The sequence below is a fragment of the Mus pahari genome, chromosome 8 (genome assembly GCF_900095145.1).
Source record: "Mus pahari chromosome 8, PAHARI_EIJ_v1.1, whole genome shotgun sequence".
NCBI classification, from domain to species: domain Eukaryota; kingdom Metazoa; phylum Chordata; class Mammalia; order Rodentia; family Muridae; genus Mus; species Mus pahari.
In genome coordinates this window covers 48,899,472-48,927,311 of record NC_034597.1, presented here as the reverse complement: position 1 = coordinate 48,927,311, position 27,840 = coordinate 48,899,472, and the positions used below count along the sequence as shown (strand labels likewise).

At 42.0% G+C, this 27,840-nt stretch overlaps 3 protein-coding genes and 1 pseudogene across 9 annotated transcripts in view; 3 read left to right on the top strand and 1 right to left on the bottom strand.

Moving 5' to 3' along the window:
• Zdhhc20 (zinc finger DHHC-type containing 20) overlaps positions 1–8,639 on the top strand; it is a 53,004-nt gene extending 44,365 nt beyond the window's left edge. For 3 of the 7 annotated variants that reach the window (XM_021203232.2, XM_021203231.2, XM_029541591.1), the window contains 4 exons: positions 725–814; positions 2,231–2,343; positions 3,863–3,939; positions 4,908–8,639. In XM_021203232.2, the coding sequence (XP_021058891.1) occupies positions 725–814; positions 2,231–2,343; positions 3,863–3,900 (241 nt within the window). In that variant the 3' untranslated portion in view covers positions 3,901–3,939; positions 4,908–8,639. Of the gene's footprint in view, positions 1–724; positions 815–1,837; positions 1,883–2,230; positions 2,344–3,862; positions 3,940–4,907 lie in introns of those variants that run through there. The other 4 variants (XM_021203233.2, XM_029541589.1, XM_029541588.1 and 1 more) reach the window with 3 other exon arrangements.
• Positions 8,640–10,363: 1,724 nt separating this feature from the next.
• Positions 10,364–10,511, top strand: LOC115064597 (annotated as a pseudogene).
• Positions 10,512–15,143: 4,632 nt separating this feature from the next.
• On the bottom strand, positions 15,144–15,888 carry Mrpl57 (mitochondrial ribosomal protein L57). Its single transcript, XM_021203969.1, has 2 exons — positions 15,795–15,888; positions 15,144–15,596 (listed from the first exon to the last, which is right to left on the bottom strand). The coding sequence occupies exon 2, from the start codon at positions 15,586–15,588 to the stop codon at positions 15,280–15,282; it is 309 nt and encodes a 102-aa protein (XP_021059628.1). The 5' UTR covers positions 15,589–15,596; positions 15,795–15,888; the 3' UTR covers positions 15,144–15,279.
• A 197-nt stretch (positions 15,889–16,085) lies between these two features.
• The window catches only part of Ska3 (spindle and kinetochore associated complex subunit 3), a 17,008-nt gene continuing 5,253 nt past the window's right edge, over positions 16,086–27,840 (top strand). The window contains exons 1-5 of the mRNA XM_021203737.2: positions 16,086–16,227; positions 17,297–17,358; positions 18,135–18,300; positions 20,165–20,573; positions 23,929–24,035. Coding sequence (XP_021059396.1) covers positions 16,125–16,227; positions 17,297–17,358; positions 18,135–18,300; positions 20,165–20,573; positions 23,929–24,035 — 847 coding nt within the window. The 5' untranslated portion in view covers positions 16,086–16,124. The remainder of the gene's footprint in view (positions 16,228–17,296; positions 17,359–18,134; positions 18,301–20,164; positions 20,574–23,928; positions 24,036–27,840) is intronic.

Genomic DNA, 27,840 nt, shown 5'->3' with positions numbered 1-27,840 from the left:
CTCATCAGTAGAGGAACTGTTAGCAGTGTCTCTTGTGTCTCCTCCCCACTTTAGGGACTCCTCCTGGGCCTATCTGGAGCTGCTTCCCACAGCTCTGTGATACTGTCTGCTGCTGCATATATGTGTGTGTTTCATTTTCTGTAAACCTTGTTGCATATATTCAAGTCCACTCTTCGGGTGTGTTTTATTGTTTTGTGTTTTCAATGAAGTTTTCTACTCCTGTTGAATGAAATGCACACTATCTGGTTATTAGGATATTTTCTCTGAGCAGTAAATTTATAATTGGAGTGGGTTCTCCTTTTTGTTGTCAAATACCTTCTGAGTTTTTATGTGTGTGTATATATGTGCCATGTGTGTTCCTGGTGTCTACGGGGGTGAGAAAATGGTATCAGATTCCTTGGAACTGGAGATAGTTATAGTTGTGAGCTGCCATGAGAATGCCATAAGAATTAAACTGGGTGCTGTAGAGGAGCAACCAGTGCTCTTAACCAGCCCTCATTGTGAGCTTAATCAACATTGAGGACACTGATTCTAAGTACATGTGAGTTAGAAGAGAAAAGGCTATCTTCAAGCAGTAACTTCTAAACTTAGAAATCTTGGGATTTGATTTCTGACTTGATACATTTTAGTAATTTATTTCTATCATGCCTCTGAAAAGCAAGTCTTAAATTGAACCTTTGTTGTTGAGTGAGTACAAAGGTGATTACTATTTCTTATTGTGCAGTTTGGGTGATGGTTGCAGTTTTCCAGCTCACCTTGTAGGGATGGATCCAAAACAAGCTTCTGTTGCAAACCAGAGTGAATACATCAGAAGGTGTGTTTCTAAGATTTCCAATATTCATTATAAAAGAATCTCATGTCTGTGTTGTACATTAATGATTCATACACAAGCAGTAGCACTCCAGGAAGCAGACAGAAAAGGGGAAAAAAATCTATTGACATTCTTTTTTTAATGGAGGACTGATATGTGTTAGGTGCCTGATATTCTTAGTATAAAACTTTGAACAACTCAAACACAAGTGGAGCAGAGCATGTCCGTAGTGTCTGGGAAAACCAGGAAGCAAGTAAATATACTATGTCTTCATCCTAAGAAGATTTTCTTTAAGATCTCATTATATTGGCTTATACCAAGTTGAATATTTTAAAAGAATTTTTTTTTTTTTTTTTTTTTGGTTTTTCGAGACAGGGTTTCTCTGCATAGCCCTGGTTGTCCTGGAACTCACTTTGTAGACCAGGCTGGCCTCGAACTCAGAAATCCACCTGCCTCTGCCTCCCAAGTGCTAGGATTAAAGGCATGTGCCACCACGCCCGGCAAAAGAAAATTTTAACAACCACTGCCATTCTAATAATCATAAATTTTGATAACTAGATTTTAATTATAGCATCAGAATAACTAATGAGAATTTTGAAAGTACAAATGTTTTCTTACTCAAAGGAAATTTCTTAACATAGTTGTACATCAAGAAAATTGATTCATAAATTCATTTTTCAACACAACAAAAATAAAAGGAGAAAGAGGGCATTAAGCTCCATAGGATGCTGACATCAACAGGCAACTTAGCGCTGCACCAAAGCCTTTGGCCCTTCAGCTCCAGCATTCACTGTGGATCTAAGTCACTCAAGTCTGTCTTTCTCTGGAAACCAAGGATGATGAGAGCTGTTTCCTTCCCTTGAGTTTCGAGGGTGGAGATAGTGTATCAAGCACCAGCAGAGAGTCTGTCCCATAAGCACCTGCCACTGCTTTTCCTCTTTTCCTTCCTCCATTCCCTTCTTCCCTGGTTCGCTTAGTTAGAATAATAAGTCTACGATAAATCACTGAATCATTTTTTCCCCTTAGATCTAAACTGCAGAGGTAGAAAGCAGAAAACTTGGGAGATGACAGGTAACTTTTTGCACGGGCCACAGACATAGCTCTTCACCTGTCCTTGTGCTACTACAGCTCCCGATTAACAAGTGTTACAAGCCCTTCCCACCAGCCTCTGAAGCTGTTTCTCAGTCTAACTGGTTTCTTTGGCAGTGCTGGAATACACACTTTTGGGCCTAGAGAGCCATTTCACTGGGTTGGGGGTTGTGGGCATTTTGTCTTGGAGAGAGCCTTTTCAGAGTGCTAAGATCTCATGAGTGGCCCTCACATATTTCAGAGAAAGAATACTAATTTGCTGCTTATTAATTATTAAGTATCCTTAATTGAGCATTAAACGATTCACTAAATTGTCTGCTCCTTTTTCAGTATTGGCTCAAATCAACCTTTTCCTATCAAACCACTTAGTGAATCAAAAAACCGCTTGTTGGATAGTGAATCTCAGTGGCTAGAGAATGGAGCTGAAGGAGTCACCAAATCAGGTAATAATTCTCATCTGATTCACAGGAAAGTCACCAGATTAAACAAATACAGTAAAAAACCAAAACTGTGATATTTGAGATAACGGAACTTAGGAAACTGAGAAGCTGCATGCCCGAGGAGATTTGTTGGGAAAGGGGCAGAGGCACAGTGGCTAATTGTACTCTGCTCTCTGTTCAGCCGACCTGTTTCCCAGCCACGCATTTCTGTACCAGTATAAAGAAAGTTAGGTTGCCGGCATGGTGGCACACGCCTTTAATCCCAGCACTCGGGAGGCAGAGGCAGGTGGATTTCTGAGTTCGAGGCCAGCCTGGTCTACAAAGTGAGTTCCAGGACAGCCAGGGCTACACACAGAAACCCTGTCTCAAAAAAAAAAAAAAAAAAAAAAAAAAAAAAAAAAAAAAAAAAAAAAAAAAAAAAAAAAAAAAAAAAAAAAAAAAAAAAAAAAAAAAAAAAAAGAAAGAAAGAAAGAAAGAAAGAAAGAAAGAAAGAAAGAAAGAAAGAAAGAAGAAAGAAAGAAAGAAAGAAAGAAAAGAAAAGAAAAGAAAAGAAAAGAAAAGAAAAGAAAAGCAAAGCAAAGCAAAGCAAAGCAAAGCAAAGCATTATATTCATCTGGGTGTGATGGCACAAACCTTTCTAGTTCTTGGAAGGCTGAGGCAAGAGGATCGCCGTTTCTACACAAGCCTAGACTCCTTGTGAAACCTTTCCTGAGAATGTGGGAGCTTTGTAGTCTTTAAAGAATACTGTGGACAAGACTTTAGCCTTTCTTACCGACTCGGTTTATGAAGTATGAGTGCAGTGTAGAATGGCTGCTCAGACTAAGTGGAATCTCTGGTCAGAACTGGGTTTGCAGTATCATCTCACCACCTTACCTTCCATCCCAAGTCCAAATCCTGCCTCAGGCTGTCTCAGGTGCTTCTTGATTCCAGTGGTCATATGGCCGTTAGTAATCTGTGTGCATTATAGGAAACAGTTTGAGATACTCAGCTCAGCTCCCAGTGACCTCGGTAAGTATCCTATGAGCTGTCTGAATGCCTCGGATCCTTGTGCAGAGGGCAGGGACTCACTAGAGCTTTGAGAAGCATTTAGAACTTTTTCCTTACCAATCTTGGTGGCATACCCTTGTATCACTGTACTTAAAAGCTGAGCTGAAGGATTTCCATGGAATCGAGACCAACCTGTGAGCCACACAAAGTGAGAACCTAGTGTCAAAAACATCACACAAATAACTACAGGGAATCCGTCAGCAAGATCTGTAGGGTCTTTAAGATTAGTCAGCTCCTAGGTGAGGTGATGGGGAGAAGTGTTTCCTGGACTTCCTAATTACAGCTGCTTAACATCCTCAACATCTTACATGTTCACACAGCAAGCAGAGGAAAAGCTGATGAGCTCTAACATGCTGCACTCACGCCTGTGTTCTAGCTCTTTATACTCACATGTTAATTTTAATACAACGAGCTTCAGCATTTCGCTAGAAACTTAATACTTTCTTTTGTCTTATAATTAATTATATGTTTACAGGGACAAATAACCATGTTACAGTGGAAATAGAAAATTGAGTACTACTTGTTCATAACTAACCATTTGATGAGTGCAAGGTAAGACAATATAAAGGTAATTTCCTTTGGCAAATGTAGTTTATTTGCATATTTCATCTCAAAACAAATTTGAATTTTTTTCAACTATGTCACCCAAATCAAGCAGTTCTGTCCTATGACTCCAAATATGACTTCTTCCAAAATCTCATTTTCCTTATTACTTCTAACACAGTGTTACTAACAGTTTGTTGGTGGATTAATGAAAAAACTAATTGATAATGAAAAAGAGTGGTTTGCCATTATTTGAAGATGTTTGCTCAAGTGAAGATTGATTAAAGGCTGACAACAGGCTTCTGGATTTATTGATGATAGTTTTGTAAGACACAACAACAGAGTATTGTTTCAAACCTATGGCCCAGAGCAACACATACTGAGTGTCCCCTTCACTCCTGGCTACTTTTATTTTTTGCCAGAGGATCTCATCTCTGGTCTTCCAAATGGGACATCTGCATCCTGCACTCTAGGCTTACCATAAGGTCAGGTCTTTGAAGAGGATTCAGAGCCTATGCAGTGATAGAGACAGGGCTCAAGGCCAATGACAGAGTGAGATCCAGGCTCCAGGGGCAGGGGCTCCAGGTCTCAACATCTGGCAGAATAGGCTACACTATGAAGGGAAGCTTGCTTGCAGGGTCTACATATTGAGCACACTCCTGTCCATCCCAGGCACTTGGAGCTAAAGTTCCTAACCAGTGATTCCTGCATCTGTACTGCTTATTTAGTCAGAATCCCCAACTAAAGTTTGTCTAGCGATAGGCCAATGTGGGGTGTCCAAGCAGGCAGGCAGAGTGCGCTGAAGGCAAGTAGAAAGCTTGCTTGTTCCCTTCTTCACTGTTAACTGGAGTCTGTATTATTGTGGTAGAACTCAAGAATTTGATTCCTAACTTGTTTATCCACAGGACCATTTATTAAATATCTAAAGAAATGAAAAATTGGCTTTTAACTAATAATTCAATTTCTGTCTTTTGTAGGTATATAAAAACACATTTTGGACTATTTTCAATTTTATTTGCAAGAAAATGATGGATGGAATGAAATATTTGAAGTATAACAGAAGATATACTTTTAAAAGGAAGTGTTTGTACAGTTTGATGGATCCACAGAAGCCCTGCAGAGCAGAAAGATGCCTTAANTTTTAGTGTCCATTTGTGTGACATTGCCCTACAGCTCAAAAGTGACTTAACTTTCCTTTGGAAATAACGCCTGTTTTACAATGCTGTCGTCACATGTTAACATGCCATATATATTTTTAACATCTGAGTTACAACATTAGAGCTATTTCTTAGTATCCACATAAATTTTCACCCCAAAAACACAAACTAAAAAGCTGTCTGTGGTAAAGTATACCTAGGGAAAACGGGGGCTAAAAATGATACCTAAATCACTTATTCTTGTGCTGCATAAGGGAAAGAAATACTGCTTTTTTATTAGATGTTTACTAATTTATAATTACTGTTTTATACTTTTCAGCATTTTAATAAAGATTTTTTAATTATTGGCTATAAAATAACACTCAGAAGGATTCAGANACCTAAATATAATCATTTAGAACATTGAAGATACTAATATAATTCAGTGAAGGTTTAGTTAGAAGCATTAATACTTCTAATTAGTACTTTTAAAAGCCAAGTGGCACATGCCTATGATCCCAGCACTCAGAAGGCTGAGGTAAGATTGCTGTGAATTTGAGTCTAGCATTGGTTACATAGGGACCATATCCAAAATACAGAATAATACAACCATGTGGTGTAGTGTGAGCCCAAGGCTCAAAGGAAACATGGTGGAAACAACTACACTTTGGTATTCTCTGCTTTTTAATTACTAGTTGTTGAGTGTTCAAGGGAATTTTTTATGGGCAGGGAAGCACAGAGGTTCATGTTCTATCCAAAGACCTAACATATATATAAATAGGTGGGAGTGACTAGAAAAAAAGAGAATGAAGGAAGGAGTATTATAAACTAAACAAAATTTCATCGCTAAAAGTATATAGACTACAACATGCTATTAAAGAGGATTTCATTTAGGCAATGTCTAAAAATTACTGTGGTACTTTACAGTAATCCTCTGAGTAAACAGTGACTTAAAATGCAGTTCAGATAAGGATGAAATAAGTAAAACAAAAACCCGAATTCCCAGTCGTGGGCTGGAGAAATGTTTCAGTAGATAAAGGTCCTTGCCCTCAGACCTACAACCTGACATCAGTCACATTCTGGAAGAAGATAACTAACTCCCACACGTTGTGCTCTGGCATTTACATGTACACTATGGTGCACATAGACTCTCTTTTCAAATGATAGTATTATTTTTAGCACCTAGTGGCTTTAATAGAAATGGCTATATTTAGGAGATTAGTCCACTGGTCTATAAAAAGGCAATGTAGAGATGCTATTTTTGGTTTATACCATTTATCAAAGAAACAAGCCCAAAATGATTGCTTGAGGTGGCTCAGTAGAGAGATGTCTCTGATGTGCTGCTGTCTAGGATGTGGCTATGCAGTGTCTTTGTGTGCAATAGGATTGTGGAGGAGAGGGCATCCTGCATGAGTTGAACTATAGGACGCCCAACATTACCCAGTGTTGAAGTTTGCAAATAACCTTGCTTTTCATTTACCCACCAAGTAGCTCTCAAGTCCTCTGAATATCAAACATTATACTAAAGATAGTGCTGTGATCCTAATCCTGCATAAATCAAGGTCGCTGCTGTTGTAACTTTGCAATTTGGGAAGTTTGTTGAATTCCCATTGACTGCACTAATTCTGAATCTTAAGTAACTTTCCCTTTGGACCAAAGGAGTGAGTTAGCTTTGGTACCATGGTTTAAAGTTGTATGTAGTATGCATTCCTCTTCATTTCAGCTCTTTTGACTTTCATTCTAAAAAAACAATGACTTAAGAGATACCAGTTACTGCTAGGCATGCTGGAGCATGCTGGCCATCTCAGCACTTGGGCGTGTGAATCAAGTTGGTCTAGATCATTCTCAACATCAAAAGTAGCCTGTGCTGCAGAAACCTGTGTCAGACAACCAAGAGAGGAAAAAGGGTCAATTACTAACCAGAAATGCAACTTCAGTTTGGTAGTGTGCATGCTGCTTTCAGAAATGTTCTAGTATTTCAGTATTTCTATATTTATATCAAGGGATTTGCATGCACCTGGCATAATTTGCCCCTTTAACATACTATTATGTAGAAGTATCAAATTTCTGAGTTCTTATCATTTGTTAGNATAGTAAAGCCATTTCTAGTTTTCCACTTAGGTAGCCTTTATAGCCAGCTTTTTGCCACATTCTAAAATATTTAGCTGCCTTTTGTTGTTTTGGTTTTTGTTTCATTTTAGTGCTGGGAATCAAATCCAGGGCCTTCTGCATACTAGGCAAGTCCTCTACCACTGAGCTACATCCCTGGCCCAGGCTGAAGCTGTTCATATGTGTCAGCGAACTGTTCATTAGGGGCCAGCAAGTGGTATGTAAATCAGGGAAAGGCTGGCTGTTTAGTATGTGAACTGGCGTTGAGTCTGCTATATCAGTGTGTGTGTGTGTGGGGGGGGTACTACATTGAAACAAAGCTTTGCCAAAATTTCAAACACTTGAACATTTGTGAAAAAAATGGAGTTGAATTTCAGGTCTTGCCCTTGCCATTAAAAACATCAGACAGGACACTTGTTTTACCTGGGTACAGANGTACTTGACTGTTGAGTACCTGCGGCACCTGACCCCGTCACTGTGCCAACCAAAGCAGCTNCAGTGTACCAGCTATTGACATGAACATGTTTACAAAGTTGTTTTGTCTTCATAAAAGAATGATTTTTAAAAAACTTTTTACATAGTTATGACTCAGTGTGTTAAAAGCATAACAAGTTAGCTTAAATATATGGTCTTTACTTGAATTTTAATTCTTANAGAAAGCAAATTTTGACTGTTTACAGGAATGCTTGAAATGAGTCAAGAGGTCTCTAGTTCTCTCTGAAGCAAAGCTATGTTACAGGCTTAGTGTTAGAGCCTGCTTATTTGGGGTATTGGATAGGCAGTAACTCAAAACTACGCTTCGCTCACATCTTCTATAAAGTAGTACTTTTGCGTGGATAAGTATTTTTAACTGATATTAAGAAATATTTTTGCATTTCAGTCAAACTAATAAGAAAATATGTAAAAGTACAAATAAGATGTAAATCTGAAATTCATGTTTCATATGATCTAAGCTGTATTTTTAAATTCAAATTTAAAACACAGTAGAGATTCAGAAAGGTCCATATTTTTCTAATGACTTCATGCTACATTATTTTCTCGAGTTACGTAAAGCAAGGAATTGTATTGAGGAGCTAAGAAAGCTGTTAGTTTATTATATTTGTATATGATTACAGACAANCCTGTGCCCATTTAAAAGAAAAGATGGATACTATTTAAGGTGATATTTAATATGTTTTTCTATAAACAAGTTTGAAATATAGGTTGCCTTAGTTGTCTTATCAGTAGCATAGCCTTCTATTTATTTCTCATTATGTGAACCTGGACCATGACCAGTGACTCTTGGCTCTGTATTTTGGATGGCCTAACCTACATTACTATGTGTGCATTTTACAACTTTTTTTTCAGAAACCATAATTACCTTATTAATAAACAGATAAAGATATTGCCTTGTTTTTTAATGGGTTTTTTTTTTGCTATTATATTTGTCAGATGAGAAAATAATTGTCATTGTCATTTTGATCCTCATGAAAATCTGTTAAGGGTGTTGTTTAGTTCAGTGGTTCTCAGCCTTCCAAATGCTGTGACCCTCTAGTTTATCATGTTGTGGTGACCCCCAACCATAATATTGTTTTTGTTGTTACTTCATAACTAATTTTGCTATTGTTATGAACTGTAACATAAATATCTGGTTTTTTCATGGTGTTAGGCAACCTCTGTGAAGGGTCATGACCCCCAGGTTGAGAACTGCTGGCTTAGTTGCAGAGCTTAGTAATTTCTGGAAACTCTGAGACAGTTAAATTGCAGTTTACATATTTTTATTCAGAACCTAAAAGATTTAATTGGGCTTTTACCAACCAGTTTTTTTAACAAGGCACTTTAGGGTCATGCATACTGCCAGATATGTTTGTTAAATTACTGAGTAATAGATGTTATGTTAACCATTAAAATCTCAAGAGGAACCGAGCAGTGGCGGCACACGCCTTTAATCCCAGCACTTGAAAGGCAGAGGCAGGCAGATTTCTGAGTTTGAGGCCAGCCTGGTCTACAGAGTGAGTTCCAGGACAGCCAGGCTATACAGAGAAACCCTGTCTCGGGGTGGGGGGGGGACTCAAGAGGACCTGTAAGAACCAACCAATAGAGAGACTCACATAGATGAACACTTTCTCTGGTGCAGTAAGTACACTGTGAGTTGAACCTAATCTGGTTTACATATCAAGTTCCAGGCAAGCCAGGGCTACATGGTTGAGACTGTCTCAAAACAGCCATTGGGTGATATCCCAAAATGCACAAAGATAGCAACTCTTTGATGTCACGATCTTTATGGTTATTTAATAGTTCTTTGACCTTGTGTTCACAACTCTCACCTAATGGTTTTTCATTTTGTATTGTTAAAGATTTATTGAGGATGAGCCTCTTATGAGAAAGTGTCTCTCAGTGCCCTGGAATCCATGAAGCTAGAGTTAAAGGTGGTTGGGAGCCACCCAGTGTTCCTCTGGAAAAGTGGGAAGCACACTTATAAGCACTCGGCCAACTATCCAACTCCCTAATAGCTTTTGTGTGGTATTTCTGCTCGGTGACCCACCCAGGCTACATTGCAGCTTGGCAAGTCACCCTTCATCCTGGAGCTGCTTGGCCTCCCTTCATCACAAGCTGACACCCTTAGTACCGCCACTGTACTAAGTTTCTATTACTGTTTTCCTGTCGCTGTGCTGTTACTTGGCTCCAATCAACTGCAGATAGACTCTTGAAATTTTGTTTTGCTGTACTAGCCTCCCATAAAATAAACCTTGAAAAGTCAGAAAGGGACTAATGAATTTCATGTCCATTAGTTTTATTTTTCTTTGGTGGTGTCTAAATACCTCTAACTTCAAATATATTAACCAGGAGCTAGAGAGAGTGCTCTGTGGTTAATTAAGAACACATACTGCTCTTCTAGGGGGAGGAGTCAGCTACCAGCACCTATAATGGCGACTGTGATTCCAGCTCAGGGGGATCCAACACCTGGCCTCAGTATGTACATATGCCCACATACACAACACACAATTAAAAATAATTTCAAAGGATCAGAGTTGAATGTGTTAGTGTCTTTGGCAGAGCAGGTAGGTTTGGCAGTGGTCCTGAGTTCAAATCCCAGCAACCACATGGTGGCTCACAACCATCTGTAATGGGATCCAATGCCCTCTTCTGAAGACAGCTACAGTGTACTCATATAAATAAACTTAAAAAAAAAAGAATATTCATTACATATACTTATCTGGCAGAGAGGTTTTACCGTGATCATGAGGATGGTTTTCCCAGGGTGAGGCTATCCATTGCCACCTGTATGTCCTGACCCCTGCAGTTTCTCCAAATGTGTGAAACTCGGATTCGAAATTTGTGGTAATGCATTGTGTCCCCTACAAGGAAAAAAAAACCTCTACTGTTTGAAACAACAAAAGACTGAAGTGTGTCAGACTCCACTACTGTTTGTGTGTGTGATGGTGTGTTTAAAACATGCATGACCAACCCCTAAGAGAGCTCCTTGAAGTTGAGAGCTGCCACTTCAGTGTTCCCTCTTTTTATACTCTTACCAGGTGCCTATGTTGGTTTTTAAAAAGAAAAATTGGCCTGGGTTGCCACGCCCACTCTAGTGGTGATTCACAACAAAGGTCTAGGCACTCAGCACCTGTAAGGACCTAGGTTCCCTGGTAAGGGAAGGTCTGAGGTGACTGGGTGGCCAGTGAGGAAACCCAAGACTGCTGTGAGCTCTGGGATATGGGCACACAGTAAGAAGTGGTGGCAGCTCATAGCTGTAACCCCAGCACTTGGGAACTTGATGCAGGATTGCTCAAATTCATTTTGAGTCACAAAATGAGACTGTCTCAAGGGGGAAAAAAACCAGAAAACCTTGGTTTATGACTTACTTCATTTGGCCACTGGCAGTAAAAGCCGTGTATTTGGAAGAGTTGCCATCTCTGAGTGAGCCTGCACGTAGCGTAAACTAGCTACCAGCAGCTTTTCCTTGGCCTTTTTGTTTTGTCTTTTTCCTGTTCTAGGCCTCCAGCCTGGGCCTTTGCACATTGTAAGCAAGCAGACAGCTAGCCCTGGCTGTTCTGGAGCTCACTCTGTAGACCAGGCTGGCCTTGAACTCAGGGATCTGTCTGCTTCTCCCTCCCAAGTGCTGGGATTAAGTGTGCACCACCACCACCTGGCTTCAACCTTTTCAAATGAAAGTGATGCCTGTATCATGCAGCCCTTTCAAAGTTTGGAAATGTTTTGTGTGTGCTGGAAGTACAGTTTGAAAAAATTTCCTATCCCAGCACCGGAGGACAATGACTATTTGTAGGTCAGCTTAGGCTACATGACGAACCTGTAACAACAGACACCATGATGGAAGTCCCATTCAGGCCTTGGAAACAATCACGTAGGTAACAAAATTCGTATTGCAGTCTGTAATTCTGGGAAACCTGTAAATGTACTAACCTTGCTTTGTGGTCCTGCTCCTAGCTGTACTTTGAAGTATAACAAGTCAACCCAGGCGTGGGGCTGTTTTTTGTACTTAAAAGCTCACCCTGAGAAAGGCTCAGTACTGCACTTGAGTAACAGAATGCCCAGTGAAATCAATCACCTGCTAGCTAATACAGAAATCCTGTGTGTGTGGCCCTGTGTCTAAGAATGACGGATGCTCCAGAAGCCCTTGCCTATGTCCTGTGGGCTGCACCCCCACAGGTTTTGTTTCTGTTGAGATGGTCTCACTATGAAGGTGTGGCATGTTGAACAGGCTAGCCCGGAATTCAATGCTCTGCCTGTACTGCTCCTGAGTGCTGAGATTAAAGGCATCCAACACCACAGCCATCAAATACCCCTACTTTTCATCCCCTACATACCCCTTTCAGGCAGGGTATGTAGTTGTGTTGGAAGAACTTTGCATAACATGACACCCCAGATTCTACCATCAGCACTATCAAGTTTTATAATCTAGAGAGATGGAAAAGTTTGTACATGTGATTTTCACTCATCACTTCTTGGATTCACTCATGCCAGTTTTATTTTACAGGTTGGAGAGGATGGTAGAATGAGGGAATGGAATAATTCCTTTTAGAATCTATGTATTAGAACTTGCTTCACTTACTGTAGTTTTTTACACTGTACTTGGTTGATGTCCCTGAAGTCCTGAGAAGTAAAGGGAAGAATGGATCTCGGGGGTGGTGGGGAGGGGAGAATGCAGTCCAGATGTGACATACGAGAGAATAAAAAAGAAAAAAAAACGATCTAATATTTTTTAAAAACCTGTTCCTTCATGTGTGTAATGCTACCCTGCCCTTGTGAATGCAGTGATTACTCTAGACCCTTTGTTTAGCCTTGGTACTGTTGACCATGTGTTAAGAGTAGATATATTTGTGTATTAGTTTCATTTCATAAGCAAAGTACTTAGCTTCTAAGTCTGTTTTGTTCACTGGATAGGTTCAGAAGAAAAAGTAGTTGAGTTATGCCCAAGGAAATACCATACTGTTGGGGAAAGGAAATTAGCAGAATGATGAAGGGAGCCATTCATAGTCCTCACTTCGTGTTTCACTGACCACACATTTTCCTGCATGCTTAGAAAAACTGTAAAGACCAAATTACAGAAGGGGGGAGGCATTATAAATAAAGTGGCCTAATACAGTCCCAAGTGCACACTTGTTACTCAGCGTTTCTGAATGACTAGTATAATTCCCTCTGTATGAACACTGAGCATCTGTAGGCATCAGGAAAGACAGAGAGTGCCCAGCAGTCTCTGGATTATACTTTAATTCTTCTTTCACTGTTTAAATTTGCTACCATAATCAGTACAGCAAGAAACAAATTCATTAGTATCTTCTGTGTTACTGCTGAGCATGAAATGGTACAGTATTAATGGACACCATTTTGACAGTGCCAGTGTACAAAGGCTTCACCACCACCTTTAAGACTGTTCCACACACTGCAGTCATTAAGAATGCATGTATACTGACATGCTTGACAGCAAGGTTTGCTGGAGAAAAAAAATGAAATGTCCATTACCAAAAGATAGTAACAGGCATATCTATATTATTGTGCATGTAATAAAAATATGAGATCTGTATAGATTCACAAAAAGGCCCATGATACACTGATGCAGTCAACAAGCATGGTGGTGCATGCTTACAATCCCAGCACTTGAGGGGAAAAGACAGGAGGATCACTGAGTTCAAGGCCAGCCTGGGCTACACAGTAAAAAAAGGAAGTTCAAGTCATTAATAAATGTAACCACCAGAATGGATGGCAAAGGAGATAAATTACATTATGCATTTTTAAAAAGCCAATATAAATTATTCTACTTACAGATCCTTCTTCAAATCATAAAAACAAAGAGATGAATAGTGGGGGAGTCAGGTTTGTACAAAGAGAATGAAGGATGCTATAGCAATGGAACCATGGTTATATGACAACTAAGTAGACTTGTGTACATAAACATGGGTGCATATAAAAACACAGATTATAGCAGTTTCTAGGTTTTGATGTGGTTAGAGAAAAAATGTTACTTGGTTATAGTTACAAGGGACTTGTACTTTTTTTCTCTTGGTAACTTTCTATGAAATCTCCAACTCAAAAGATCAAAAAGGACTGGGTATGGTGGTAGATACTCCTTGCTCCTAGTACAAGGCAGACAGAGAGAGCTGCCCATTTAAATTTGAGGCCAACCTGGTAAACATATCAAGTTCTAGGCCAACCAAGACTCTACAGTAAGATCTATATTTTAAAAAGAAGAAGAAAAAAACCCATCAGCATTTGTAGACCCAGATATTCAGGAGACTCAGTCAGGAGGATCAATTCAGCCCAGAAGTTCAACAACTGAAGCAGCCTGGCAAGATCTACTCAAAAAAGTTGTGTGCACACGTGGTGGTTGTATACACCTTTATTCCAGCACTTAAGAGGCAAGAGGCAGGCAGTTCTCTGAGTTTGAGGCCAGCCTGGTCTATAGAGTGAGTCTGACAACAGGGCCACACAGAAAAAACCTGTCTTGAAAAACAAATCAACAACAACATTAAAACAAGAAAAAAAAAACGAACACACACAAAAAAACGGTGTTTGTAAACAAACTTAAAAAAACTTGCACTGTTTGTATCCACTTAGGAGTTCCAGGCTAGTGTGGACAATATAGACAAGCTCAAACAATTCTTGTAGACATCTTTACTTCACATGTCCACTCACGGAGTCCAAATTCTAAAAGAAAACACTCTTCTTTTGAGAAATAGTTACATGTATCTCTGGCTGGCCTCCAGTGTGCATGGCAGTTGACCTTGCACTTCAGACCCTACTTCCACCTACAGAATGCCGGGAAACCAAAGGCAGGCTCTGTTCTAGAGCAGTGGCTCTCAACCTTCCTTACACTCTTTAATACAGTTCATCATGTTGTGGTGACTCCAACCATAACATTATCTTCATTGTTACTTCATAACTGTAATTTTGCTGTTATAATACAAATCTCTGACATTCAGCCCCGTGAAAGGGTTCTACAACCACCACCACAAGGGGTCATGCCCACCAGGTGGACAACGGCTATTCTAGACAGAAAGTAAGAAAACACCCCTTGTACAACAAAGCTCTAGCCAAGTACCTCAGACTTCAAAGACTCATCAGTTTGTAGTTTTACAAGGTATGGTGGCACTTGCCTTTAGTCTGAGCACTTGGGAGGCAGAGGCCAGTAGATCTCTGAGCCTTGCCTACACAGCAAGTTCTATGGCTATATAGTGAGACAAACAAAACCCCCACATTTTACAGAAGGGCAGGGAACCATGCCTGTAATTCCAGCAGCTAGGCACAGGCAGGGCTGCTGCAAGCTTGAGGCCAGAAAGAACAAAAACTGAAAATAGACCAATTATGTACATGTGGCAACGTGAGAGGCCCAAATAGTCTCTTTTGGCTGAGTCTAGACCTTACTAACTACATCAGCAAAGACGTTCCTGCCTCCGCCTCTTAATGTTGGGATTACAGGTGTGAAGCAAACGCCTAGGTAGGGTCCCAAGTATTCCATAAGAGACAACTATTAATCACGTTTGCTTTAATAAGATACTGGTTGAAGGGGGTCACACTGGTACATAAATTACATTTTCTCAGCTCCAGGACCAAGTAAGGACAGAGCAGTCTGGTATCCATAATCTTGAAGGGTGATGATTCCGGGTCAGGACCATTTCTTCGAGATGTTGAGATGGTCTAGCTGGTCTGCGATGTACCTATGCTTAGGGAACTTGGAAGTGGCCGCTGCCTTGATGGCTTCAAAAGCCTGGGCCCTTCGCTCCGCGGCGTGGCCGTACTCCTGCTCCGCTGTCATGTAGGGCATGCTCAGCCAGTAGTGGTTCTCGGCCTCCACCTCCAGGCGACGGATCATGTTCTCCTTCGCTTGGAAAGACACGGTCCGCGGCCGCCGGTGCTTCCCGATCCACTGCCTGCCGGGAATGCGGCCGCGGAGGAGGACAGCGGTGAGGAACATGGTGCCTCCTGGGGAAATGACACGAAAGCCGCGGTCGCTGAGCCCCGGAGCCGGGAAGCCAGCAACCGGCGGCGTGCCAAGCTGGCGCCCACGTCCCCGCGGCCACGGGGCCGAATCCAGAGCACGCTCGGCCTCTCGCCGGAAGTGAGTGGCCGGGAGCCGACTACACTGCAGGATATGGGGGTGGGGGCTCCCCGAAAACCCACCTCGCGCACCAACCGACCCGGCACACGCTGCCCTCGGCGCTCCGCGTCCCGCGTTCACCGACCGACGCGGCCGCGCACGCGCGCTGCTTCCGGTCCCTCTGGGGCTCCTGATGCTAGACTTCCGCTCTCGCGAAGGAAGCCTTCTGCGCCTGCGCAGGGCGGGCGGCGCCTGCGCAGGGCGGGCGGCGCCTGCGCAGGGCGGGGGGCGCCTGCGCAGGGCGGGCGGCGCCTGCGCAGGGCGGGCGACGCCTGCGCGGCGGTAAGATTCAAATGTGTAACGCGTCGGTTCGAGGGGACTGGAGGTCGGCAGTCGGCTCGGCGGCCCTCAGCATGAACCCCATCCAGAGTTTCCACTGTAAGCTGCGGGGTCTGGCCACCACGCTGGACAGCGAGACGGCCCGGCTGCTGAGAGCGCTGGACGGCGAGGACAGCGGTGAGTGGGCGCGGGCGCGGATCTCAGTGGGCGGTGTCGTCCACTGGGCGAAGCTGATCTGTGATGAGAGAGCCCCGCCGACCAATTCTCCCTGTGGCCGTAGGCTGAGCGGGGGCGAGCTGGTGGGTGGGTGTTTGTTAACAACATCCAGAGTCAACTGTATTAAGATGCACTAAAACCCTGTTTTCTGTACGTGTAAAGTGATTTCGTCTCACTCGAATGGGCCCCTATTGAAGCAAGCATCTGCATTTTCTCCACTAATATTCTATTTCTGTGTAGCCCTGGCTGTCCTGGAACTCATTCTAGACCAGGCTGGCCTTGAACTCAGAGCTTCTCCTACCTTTGCCTCCTGAATGCTGTGATTAAAGGCATGCCCACTGCCGTCCGTCATGTGTTTCTCTGTTAAGTAAACCCAAGCTCTGATTCATTAAGAAAGAGAACAACTCTTTGTCAGTAGACAGTTGTTCCCCATAATCCTATTACAGTCCATCCTACAGGCATTAGGCAACCTTGTGTCTACTTCTGTGCAGCGGACCTGACTCTTCTGGACCTTTCCTGTAAAAGGAGCCCTAGAATATCGTCCTTTAGCCTCGTTCTCACGTTCATCCACATTGTAGAGTAAAAACCATGCCAAGTCTTACTCCATTGTGTCAGTTGCTATGTAGTGTGTTTGTATGCTTATAATTGGTGTAGGTGTACTTTATCCTGGTGAGTTCACTGTGTAGTTCTTGCCTTGTTGATCGGAGACTAGCCTGGCCTTGAAGCCACGCAGATCCATCTACCTTTGCCTCACTCCTGGATCAAAGGCATGGGTTGCTGTGCCTGGAGAGTTATGTAATTTATGTGTGCTGTAGTTCCTTGAAGGCTTTTATTCTTTATTTCTATTTTTGTTTTTCAAAACAGCTTCTCTGTAGAAACTCCACCTGCTTCTGCCTCTCCAGGTTCTGGAGTTAAAGGTGGACATCACCACTGCCCAGCAGGATTTTTATGGTTAAGAAACTGTATTGAGTTGTTGTTGTTTTTGTTTTGTTTTCCTCATATTTATTGAACTTTTTTTCCTTGCTTGAAGATTTTGAAGATTCTCCAGGGAGAATTTTGCATGACCTTCATTCAGAAGTCCAGACTCTAAAGGTACTATTAACTTACAATTTTTCTATGTGGGTAATTTTCTCTAGTCAAAGTTGTGATGGGTCTAGGGTCACCCAGAGATCACCAACCTAACAGAGAATAAGACTTTAATAAGAAGAGGTTATTTGGATACGGGTACCTGAACTGATTGGCACCAGGACCACATCTGAGAGGATGTCAAAGATAGCAGTTAGCCATATCAATCCAGGGTTTATAAATGCAAACTGCAGGGCAGTGGTGGCTCAGGCCTTTAATCTCAGCACTCGGGAGGCAGAGGCAGGTGTATTTCTGAGTTCGACGCCAGCCTGGTCTACAAAGTGAGTTCCAGGACAGCCAGGGCCACACAGAGAAACCCTGTCTCGAAAAACCTAAATAAATAAATAAATAATAATAAAATAAGTGCAAACCCCCTAGATTACACGTGTTATGCCTGCATGCCGGCAAGGCCTAGTTTAACATGTATGTCTAACAGTTGTCCTAATCTTTTTTGAGCAGAGTGTGCAAACTTGATTACAAAAGCAAGAATAACAGTGTTAGGACCTATTGTCTAGCAAGAACAGCAAATCTTCCAAGATCAGTCAGTTTTAAGAACAGTCTTCAGTGTCTGGGAGAAAGGTGAAGGCTACAGCTTGTACAAGCTAGGGGCTGGCATACTAGAAAGCATTTTTGCTTTTTGGTCTCTCAAACATAGTAAGTATAAACTTAAACATAATAATAAGCATCACAAAGTCAACTTGAAAGTTAGAAAGTGTGTACTGTCTTTGCTTTCCTCCTGAAAGGATAGTGTTAATGCTCGTCTCGATGAAGCAAGGTTGGAGAACCAAGAAAGCACAAGCTTCATCAAGGCCACGAAAGTGCTGATGGGAAAAAACTCAGCAGACAGCAGGAACCTCAGAGAGTTTTTCCAGAAGTATGGCTACCAAGCACGTGACAAGGAGGATTCAGGTTTGGTCGATTCGTCCCCTAGCATCTCAGTGTGGACACAGACAGAATGATTAAGACAGCTAGGGGCTCCGCTGGGGCTAGTTCAGCGCACTGCCCGTCAGCGCTTCTTGGGAAGCTCCCCTTGGAGCTTGGCAGTAAGAGAGAGCATTTCCCTTGCTCTCCTTCCACAGTGGGAGATGAGAGCTTTTGAGCTATTTAGAATGTGAAAGTTCAGGTCAAGTCACCTGACAGGATGGATAAAGCACGCTGGGTTAGCTCTGCCAGTAAGTAGCTGGCGAGCCACACAGTAATCTTTCATTTCTTTTTTATTCAGATTTTTCTGCAGAACTAGATGTCTAAGCTATATAAATTGATAAAATTTAAAAAAAAAAAAAAAAAAAAAGAGGACTGGTTATTGTGCCCTGGAGACTTAGTAAAGCAAGAGATGCTGTAATCCTAGGTCTGAGGGAGAAGGGTCACCAGCTCAAAAGTGGTACTAGTTGGAGCCTAATTACTGACCTTGCTCCTCAGTGCAAGGTGGGGATAACTAATGTGTCTACTTCATGGGGTTCTATAAAGACCAGTTAGAGCTGAGCACATTGTAGCCTTTTGAGACCAGTGTGTGAAGGGCACTAGGTGGCAGCCAACCGGTCTGTCCATTGCCAGTGTTACCTGCTGCCGCCGCCATTCTACACACACCTCTGAGCAGCTGGCTTTCTTTCCTATGCTTCAGTATCATGGTCTTTTATGAAGATGATCATTGTATGTAAGACAGCATTAATGAAATCCAGTAAGTGTGTGGTAACTTTGTTAGCCAACATGATATATCAGAATTCAGTTTACTTTCTTTTTTTTTTTTTTTTTAATTTATTTATTTATTATACATAAGTACACTGTAGCTGTCTTCAGACACTCCAGAAGAGGGCGTCAGATCTTGTTACGGATGGTTGTGAGCCACCATGTGGTTGCTGGGATTTGAACTCCGGACCTTCGGAAGAGCAGTCGGGTGCTCTTACCCACTGAGCCATCTCACCAGCCACCAGTTTACTTTCGAAGTTAGAAAATGTGTAATATAATTTGATTTCCTCGTAAAAGAAGCATAGATTCGAATACTACCCCTCTCCTTCTGTACTGGGTTAAGTTAAAAGTTCAGTCTAGGGCTGGCAAGATGCCGCTGGGTAAAAGAACTGTCGCCAACCCTGACAGTCTGCATTTGATTTCCAGAACCCACAAGGAACAATTAGACATCACCACATGTACACTGTCCACCTGCCTCTCTGTCTCTCTCACTCTCTCCTCTCTCTTACATACACACAAATGTAATTGAAAATTTTTACAAATTAAAAGATTAAAATTATACTGTTCACAGTTTGTGTTAAATCTAGAACAATTGATTATATACTAATTTCATATTAATACTTTCAGAAAATACTAAGACTTATCAGTAAATCATGTTGAGAAAGTAAGAAATTGGATCTTCTTTGTGGGTATTGATTTTTTAAAATAGTTTCATTTCTTTAAAGTATCTAGATAGAATGTAAGGAGATAAGATGTATATGTCAGACTTTCAGAAGAGACAGTTGAAATGAAAACTTAAGCCGGGGGTGGTGGCGCACGTCTTTAATTCCAGCACTCGGGAGGCAGAGGCAGGTGNATTTCTGAGTTCGACGCCAGCCTGGTCTACAAAGTGAGTTCCAGGACAGCCAGGGCTACACAGAGAAACCCTGTCTCGAAAAACCAAAAAAAAAAAAAAAAAAAAAAACTTAAGAGAATCAAGTTCCTACTGACATGGAACATTTCGGGCGACTATTCTGTGATATTTTAATAATCAAGAAATTCTGTCTGATGTTTAGCCAGGATTTACCTCTTTGACTTTTCCTCCCAGGATGTGAGCACAGAGTGAATAACTCCACCCCAGAGTTAGCTGTGTGTAAAGACATTCAAAAGCCTGGTGTGAAGGAGCTGTCTGATCCCTGTGTTCCGGGCGGTTCTGTTTCTGAAGAGCCTCTGCAAAGCCCACAGCTCTCAGACTTTGGACTTCAGCGGTACATGATTTCCCAAGCCCCAGCAAACCCTCCCCAGACAGCTGCCAACCTCAAAGAAGAACGTGTACCTGAAACCCCTCCTGCCAAAGAACCCTCTGTCCAAGTGCTGAAGACCCCTAGATGTGCTCTAAAGATGGATGATTTTGAGTGTGAAACTCCTAAATTAGAACACTTTGGTATATCTGAATATACTATGTGTTTAAATGAAGATTACACAATGGGACTTAAAAATATGAAGAACATTAAAAGGTTAGCAACTTGAGGGTTTTTTTTTTTTTTTAAGGTTTATTTTTATGATTTTTAATTATGTGCTGGTGAGTGTAAGAGCCCTCAGAGCCAGAGCCATTGGATGCCCTTGGGATGGAGGTGCAGGCATTTGTGAGCTCCCTGATTATGAATGCTGGGAACCAAACTCAGGTCCTAGAAAAGCAGTATGTGATGCTAACAACTGAGCTATATATCTATCCAGCCCCTTGAAAATATTTTTGTTAATTCTTTGAAAACTTTATACAGTATTTTTTATTATACTCCCCTAATTCCTCTAGCACCACCCTCCCCCAATTCGTGGCTTTTTTTTTTTTTTTAAGTAACCCATGGAGTCTGATTTGTGCTTACTTCATAGTGCTGGCAACATAGTCTACCTACCAGGGACCACACCTCTCCCAGCGGATAACAGTTGCCTGTGGCTCCTCTGCTAAGGGTGGGACTTTGCAACCTTCCTCCTGCATGTTGGGATTTTGTGCATTCTGTCAAAACTGTTGTGAGTTCATATATGCAATTTCCCTCTTGTACCAGGAAAGCACTATTGCAATGTAGCCCTCTACTGCCTCTTCCGAAATGACCCCTGACCTCTTATCCTCCCCATGTTGGCTACCTGTGGGTCTCTGTGTTAATGGTCATCTAAAAAAAGGAGCTCTTCCAAGCTGGATATCCTTGGGAGGCAGGCAGGCAGAGGTAGGCTGATCTGGGGAATTTCAAGGCCAGCCTGGTCTATAGAGTAAGTTGCAAGACAGCCAAGGCTATGAAGAGAGACCCTATCTCAAAAGAACTAAAATAAAACCAAAAAAACCTGAAGCTTCTCTGAATATCAGACTGGGTATGGTGGTGCTGGCTTTTTTTAATCCAGCACTCAAGAGGCAAATCTCCAAATTTGAGGCCAGCCTGGTCTACATAGCAAGTTCTAGGACAACCAGGGCTACATAGAGAGAACCTGTCTCAAAAAAGAAAGAGTGGGTATGTCCACTAATCTGTGGCATGGCAATGTCATTAAGCCTCAGTTTAGTACTATGTCCATGAAGCAGAATTAATAAAAGTAGGTTTTCCTCCTAAGATCTATCTAGTCACAGGTTCTTGTCCCCAAAAGTAATTTTTTTTTTTTTTTTTTTGGTTTTTCGAGACAGGGTTTCTCTGTATAGCCCTGGCTGTCCTGGAACTCAGTTTGTAGACCAGGCTGGCCTTGAACTCAGAAACCCCCCTGCCTCTGCCTCCCGAGTGCTGGGATTAAAGGCGTGCGCCACCACGCCCGGCTCCAAAAGTAATTTTATGCATCTGTTTTATCTTGTGAATCAGGCCATAATTTCAGTTAGAAAGTGTTTTATTTCTGAAACTTCAGTGTGTATGTCTTGTCTGTAATGTGTGGGAGTCTATGAGGCCTCACTAACAAATAGCTCCAAAAGGTAACCTATTCCAGGTACTGGATTTTTTTTTTTTATCTGATAGCCTGTGGTGTCTCAGGGGACGGGACCAGTGTCCCTGATAGAGGGTAACTCCTTTTTAAACTTTCTGTATGTGTGTATGTATTAGGAAGATTCTACTGTAGGAGGTCTCCAGTGTTAGTTGGCCTTATCCTGCCTTCATCTCATCTCTCATCCCTCACACCACTTTATCCTTCTTTTTTATTATTTCCCCCCTCCCATGCTGTTTCTGCTGTCCTTAAAAGCCACTTCTCGTGTCCCCTTAGCGGGTTCCTCTGCATTTTCCACACAAGTGGAGAGATGTTTGCATTTCAGGGTCTGGGTCCCCTCATTCAGAGCGATGGCTTCCAGCTCCACCCATTTCCCTGCAGATGTCCTAATTTCATTTTTATCAGCTGACTAACAATCTGCTGTGGAAGAGCACCGCATTTCAAGTCTGGTACCGGCTGATGAGCATGTAGGCTACTTCCATCTCCAGGCTGTCATGAGGAAAGCAGGGAATATTGTTGAGCAGGTCTCTATAGTAGGAAACACACACCTTCGGGTGCATGCACAGGAGTAGTGGGGCTGAGTGATACGCAAGAGCTATTTCTAGCTTTACATCTCTAGCTTTCTATGGACCACCCACACTTGATTTTCACAGTGGCAGCACTGTTTGCACTCCCACCAGCAATAAACGAGTGAGTTCCCCTTTCCTGCCATCTGAGCCAGCAAAACGTGGGGGTTTGTGTTTGTCAGTGTTTGTTGTTGAGTTTGTTTGTTTGTTTGTTTGAGTCTCTCTAACATGCCCTGGATGACCTGAGCTCAGATCGCTCCGCCCCTGCTTCAGAATGCTGAGAGCAAAGGTGTGCACCACCATTGCTGGTGTCACTTCTTATTTTTACTCTTAGCCTCTGAGACTGGAGCAAGATGAGCTGCCCCTGCTGACTGCCAGGAGCCAAAGTGGGGTCCTCTGGAAGGGCAGGAGACTCTGAGCCATCTCTCCAGGCAACTCTTAGGAAGGTTTCAGCTACTTCATATTTTAAATCTCTCTTTTAAAAATTTTTTGTAGATATTTTCTTCATTTACATTTCAAATGCTATCCCGAAAGTCCCCTATACCCTTCCTCCCACCCTCCGATTTTAAATCTCTTGAATCACTAATTTCATCAGTAAATCGTGAGCTGTTGATTTCCTTAGAGAATGTAAGGAGTGGTAGAACCCACAGAGCATGCAGTGTTTTCTTCTGTGTCTCCACAATTGAGCAAATCTGTCTTAATAAAATGACAGACTCAGTCTTTTTACCCCAAAATAATGAAAGGTTTTTAAAGTTTTATTTTGTGTGTTAGGTGTGTGCCTGGATCTGTGTCTGTGCACCTTGTACTGCCCTGTACCTGTGAGGCAGGGGGAGCTTTAAATTCCCTGCCATTAGTTAGAGGTGGCTGTTAGGAATTGAACCCTGCTCCTCTGGAAGAGCAGCCAATGTTCTCACTGGGCTGGTTCTCCACCCCCAACTTGTTATTGAGTTTCTAAGAATTTTGCTTTCTATCAGACAGACTAATAAAAAAAATCTTGTATACTAGGTTATTAATGAAATCCTGCTTTGCTGCTTTACCGCCTGTTTATGCTGGGTAACAAAATTCCACAGTAAGAGCTAGTCCTAGTCAAGTTGATCAAGACAAGGTATCATTTGTCTCAAGTGCTAGGATTGCACATATGTGCCTCCACACTGTGCTTTACATTTGAATATTTAAAGTGAATACTTTAAATATTTAAAGTAAAAGATAATAGTATTAAATCTATTTTTTAATTATTTTAATGATTTCTTCCATTGGTTCTTATTTCATAAACCAAAATGAACTACTCCAGACAGAAATAAGTGAGCTGAAGTTTTTCTACAAAGGCTGAATGTTAACTCTTGTGACTTTTCAGTTCCCTTCTGAGCGGTGCCAGTGGAGAAGCCATAGGAACAGGGCCCGTGACCAGTGATAATTCTTTTGCCATTCCTGGTCCCATAATCCAGCAGATGGAAAAAAGCGGTGAGTTTAAGACTTAGCTTCTCCCTTGTACTGTTTCCTAATTACTTTTGTAAGCAACGATTCTCTGATTTTTGGTAGTTGTCTGCACCTTTTTAGTGTGCAGTGTTGCGGGTTGTCCTGATGCAGTTTGTTTCTGATGTTAATTCTGCTTCCTCCAGAGGGAGTCGCCTCTTGGGTGGTCTCAGATGAACCTTCCCCCATTCTAACTGTCAGTAAAGGCTAGAGGCTGTGACTGGGCACTGGAGGGAAGGCAGGACTGGAGGTTTGAGAGTGGGGGCGGGTGGAGAGAGGGAGGAGATGACCAGAGGGGCGTGAGAGGACAGAACACAGGAGGAAGCCGTGATGGACCGGAACTGTGAGGCCTGCAGAAATAAATATCACAAGTAGCAAGGGGTCTTAGAGCTGGGGACTAAGTTAGTATAATGCTAGATCTGCCCAATCTAGGCGTATAACTGGGTTGCGTGTTTTTATATGGGCTTATTGGAGTTGGAAATTACAGCAGCACGTAGTACTCATTTTATTCAGTGCCATTCCATTTAGGTTTAGCTTGAGTTCATGGAAGACAGATTTTTTAAAGATTTATTTATTTACTTTCATGCATACGAGTGCACTGTGGCTGTCCAGGTGATTGTGAGCCTTCTTGTGGTTGTTGGGGATTGTACTTAGGACCTCTGACGCTCGGATTGGCCTGCTCGCCCCAGCCCAAAGATTTATTAATAATATACATAAGTACACTGTAGCTGTCTTCAGACGCACCAGGAGAGGGCGTCAGACCTCATTATGGGTGGTTGTGAGCCACCATGTGGTTGCTGGAACTTGAACTCAGGACCTTCGGAAGAACAGTCTTACCCGCTGAGCCATCTTGCCAGCCCCAGATAGATTTTTTAAATCGTTCATTCGTTCTTTCTCTCTCTCACTCTCTATATCTATATCTATATAGATATTATATATATATACACACACACACACATATATATATCTATATATATCTATATATATAGATATGATATACATATATACATGATATACATATATGTGTGTATATACATATATATGATATACATATATACATGATATACATATATGTGTGTGTGTGTGTATATATATATATATATATATATATATATATATATANANAGAGAGAGAGAGAGAGAGAGAGAGAGAGAGAGAGAATATGAATGTACTACATGTGCCCCCTAGTGCCTATGGCAGTGCTGAGAGAAGTTAGCTCCTCTGGAGCTGCCGTGTGGGTGCTGGGGAACTGAACTCAAGTCTTCTGGAAGAACAGCCAGTGCTCTTAGCCATCGAGCCATATCTTCAGAACCCGTTTATTTTCTAATTTTTGCAAATCTGTGAGCTCTTCTCACTTTATTGACAGATGTTCAAAACTGTCTTTATCATATCTTTCTTTGTACTTACTTTTTTGGGAAAAAAAAATGTTAATTAAACGATGTGATATTACATTTATAAGGACAAGCAAGTTTAGAATTTAGCTGGCTCATACTCACAGTAGCTTATAGTTCTGTAAGGAAGAGCATGACTGTATTACAGAAATAGCAGTTGGTAAAAGAAGGAAAACAGGTTCAGTAGTGTATTAGAAGGAAAGCACTGGGCATGGCAGTAAGGGAAGAGCTGCCTGCCAGCATGCTTTGGTTTTGTTTGGTTTTTAATTTTTTAAAAATTTATATGGGCCAGTCACGGTGGCGCACACCTTTAATCCCAGCACTCGGGAGGCAGAAGCAGGTGGATTTCTGAGTTTGAGGCCAGCCTGGTCTACAAAGTGAGCTCCAGGACAGCCAGGGCTATACAGAGAAACCCTGTCTGGAAAAAAAAAAAAAAAGAAAAATGAAATTCAGGCTGCAGAGACAACTCAGCAGTTGAGAGTACTAGCTGTTTGTTGGCTTGGTCGGTGTTGCTATGTAGTCAAATGCTAAATACTGGCCCCACGATCTGACTGCAGTCCTGAGGAGCATATTCTCACATATGCTTGCCTATATATTCTGCCTGGTTAAATAAAAATGGCTGACAGCAGTTACTGGAGAGAATGGAGGTAGGCGGGACCATTAGGCTGAAGGCAGAGGGGGGAGATGGGGGAGGGAAGATGGAGAACCAGGAAATGGCTTGAGAGCCAGTCCAGCAGACAGGATGACTATTGGCAAGTAACTTGGGGAGCACACCTGGGAAATAGCCAGTCTATCACAGAAATAGTTTAGGGGTGATTACCGATAATTGTGCTAAAGCTGATTAAATCTTAGGACTCTGTCTCGATTATTGGGGTGTTGGTGAGGTCATAATAAGAACTAATAGAGTTATTAACTATCCAACAATACCTGTTCTTCCAGGGTTGATTGATAGCAACTATGGTGCTCAAAGCCATGTATAACTTCTATTCCAAGGGCTTTGACGTCCTTTCCTGACCTCCATAAGCACAAACATGCACAGACGTATATGCAGACAAAATACCCATACACATAAAATAAAAGTAAACCTTTGCATGTTTTTTAAATGTAATTGGATCATGCCCTTATGTCATATTCAGAAGTCAATTCCCTATAAAGTCTAGTTTTGGGTTTTGTTTTTTTTTTTAAAGTATGGCTGGGGAGACAACTTAGTTGGTAAATTGCTTGCCATACGAAGGACTAAATAGGGTTTAGGCCCCAAAATTTCCATAAAGATCCATGCATGGAACCCTGTCTCAGAAAACCAGACCGGGGGGGGGGCTATACAGAGAAACCCTGTCTCGGAAAAAAAAAAAAAAAAAAAAAAAAGAGAGGGTGGGGGGGGGTGAAAGAGGGAGGGAGAGGGAAAGAGGAGAAGGAAAATCCAGGCAGGATATATGCATGTTAACACCAGCGCTTACTCAAACACACCCCACAACAAGCTTCCTGTACTGGAGGGGTTTGAACTCAGGGCTTTGTGCGTGTGAGGCAAGCACCACACCAATTGACCTTTGCTTGCTTGTTTATGTTACGTTTTTGTAATGTTTGTTTATTGTGTGTGTGTATTCCGTATAATGTTTGTATGTGGGTATGGGTGTATGTTTGCCATAGTGTGTGGAAGCCAGAGGAAAGTTTTGTGAGTTACTGTTTGATGTGGGAATTGAACATAAGGTTTATGTGGCAAGTGACTTTACCTGCTGAGTCATGGCCACTTTCCGTGGTTTTTAAATAGATTATTTATAGATTAAATCTTACTGATTTTTTTTTCTGATAGTAGGAACTGAACCTAAGACCTAAGCAAACACTCCTAACAACTGAGTTAAACCCACAATCTAAATTTTCCCCAAACCAAGAGACAGTTTGTCGCCGCTGTTACCTATCCCAGCAGAGCTCCATGTGCTGCTCTTGTAGCCTGCATAACATGAATGACCAGTGTGTGTGCAAACTTGACAGTGTGTGTTTTCTTGTCCAGCCAAACCACACACCGCATACCTAGATCTTTAATAATTAGTAACGAAGTATGCAAGCTAAATTGACAATGCTTTTAACTGAGAATTTGGAATTTGGGGGCTGGGGAAATGGCCCACTCACTGGTTAGCACACACTGCAGAAGCACAGTTCTGTTGGACTCAAATTGCATTCCCAGGAACCACATCTAACTTAGGTGCACACACACATACATAATTTTTTTTTTTTTAAGGTTTTTCGAGACAGGGTTTCTCTGTGTAGCCCTGGCTTTCCTGGAACTCACTCTGTAGACCAGGCTGACCTCGAACTCAGAAATCTGCCTGCCTCTGCCTCCCGAGTGCTGGGATTAAAGGTGTGCGCCACCACGCCCGGATATTTTTATTTTTTTAAAGGTTTAT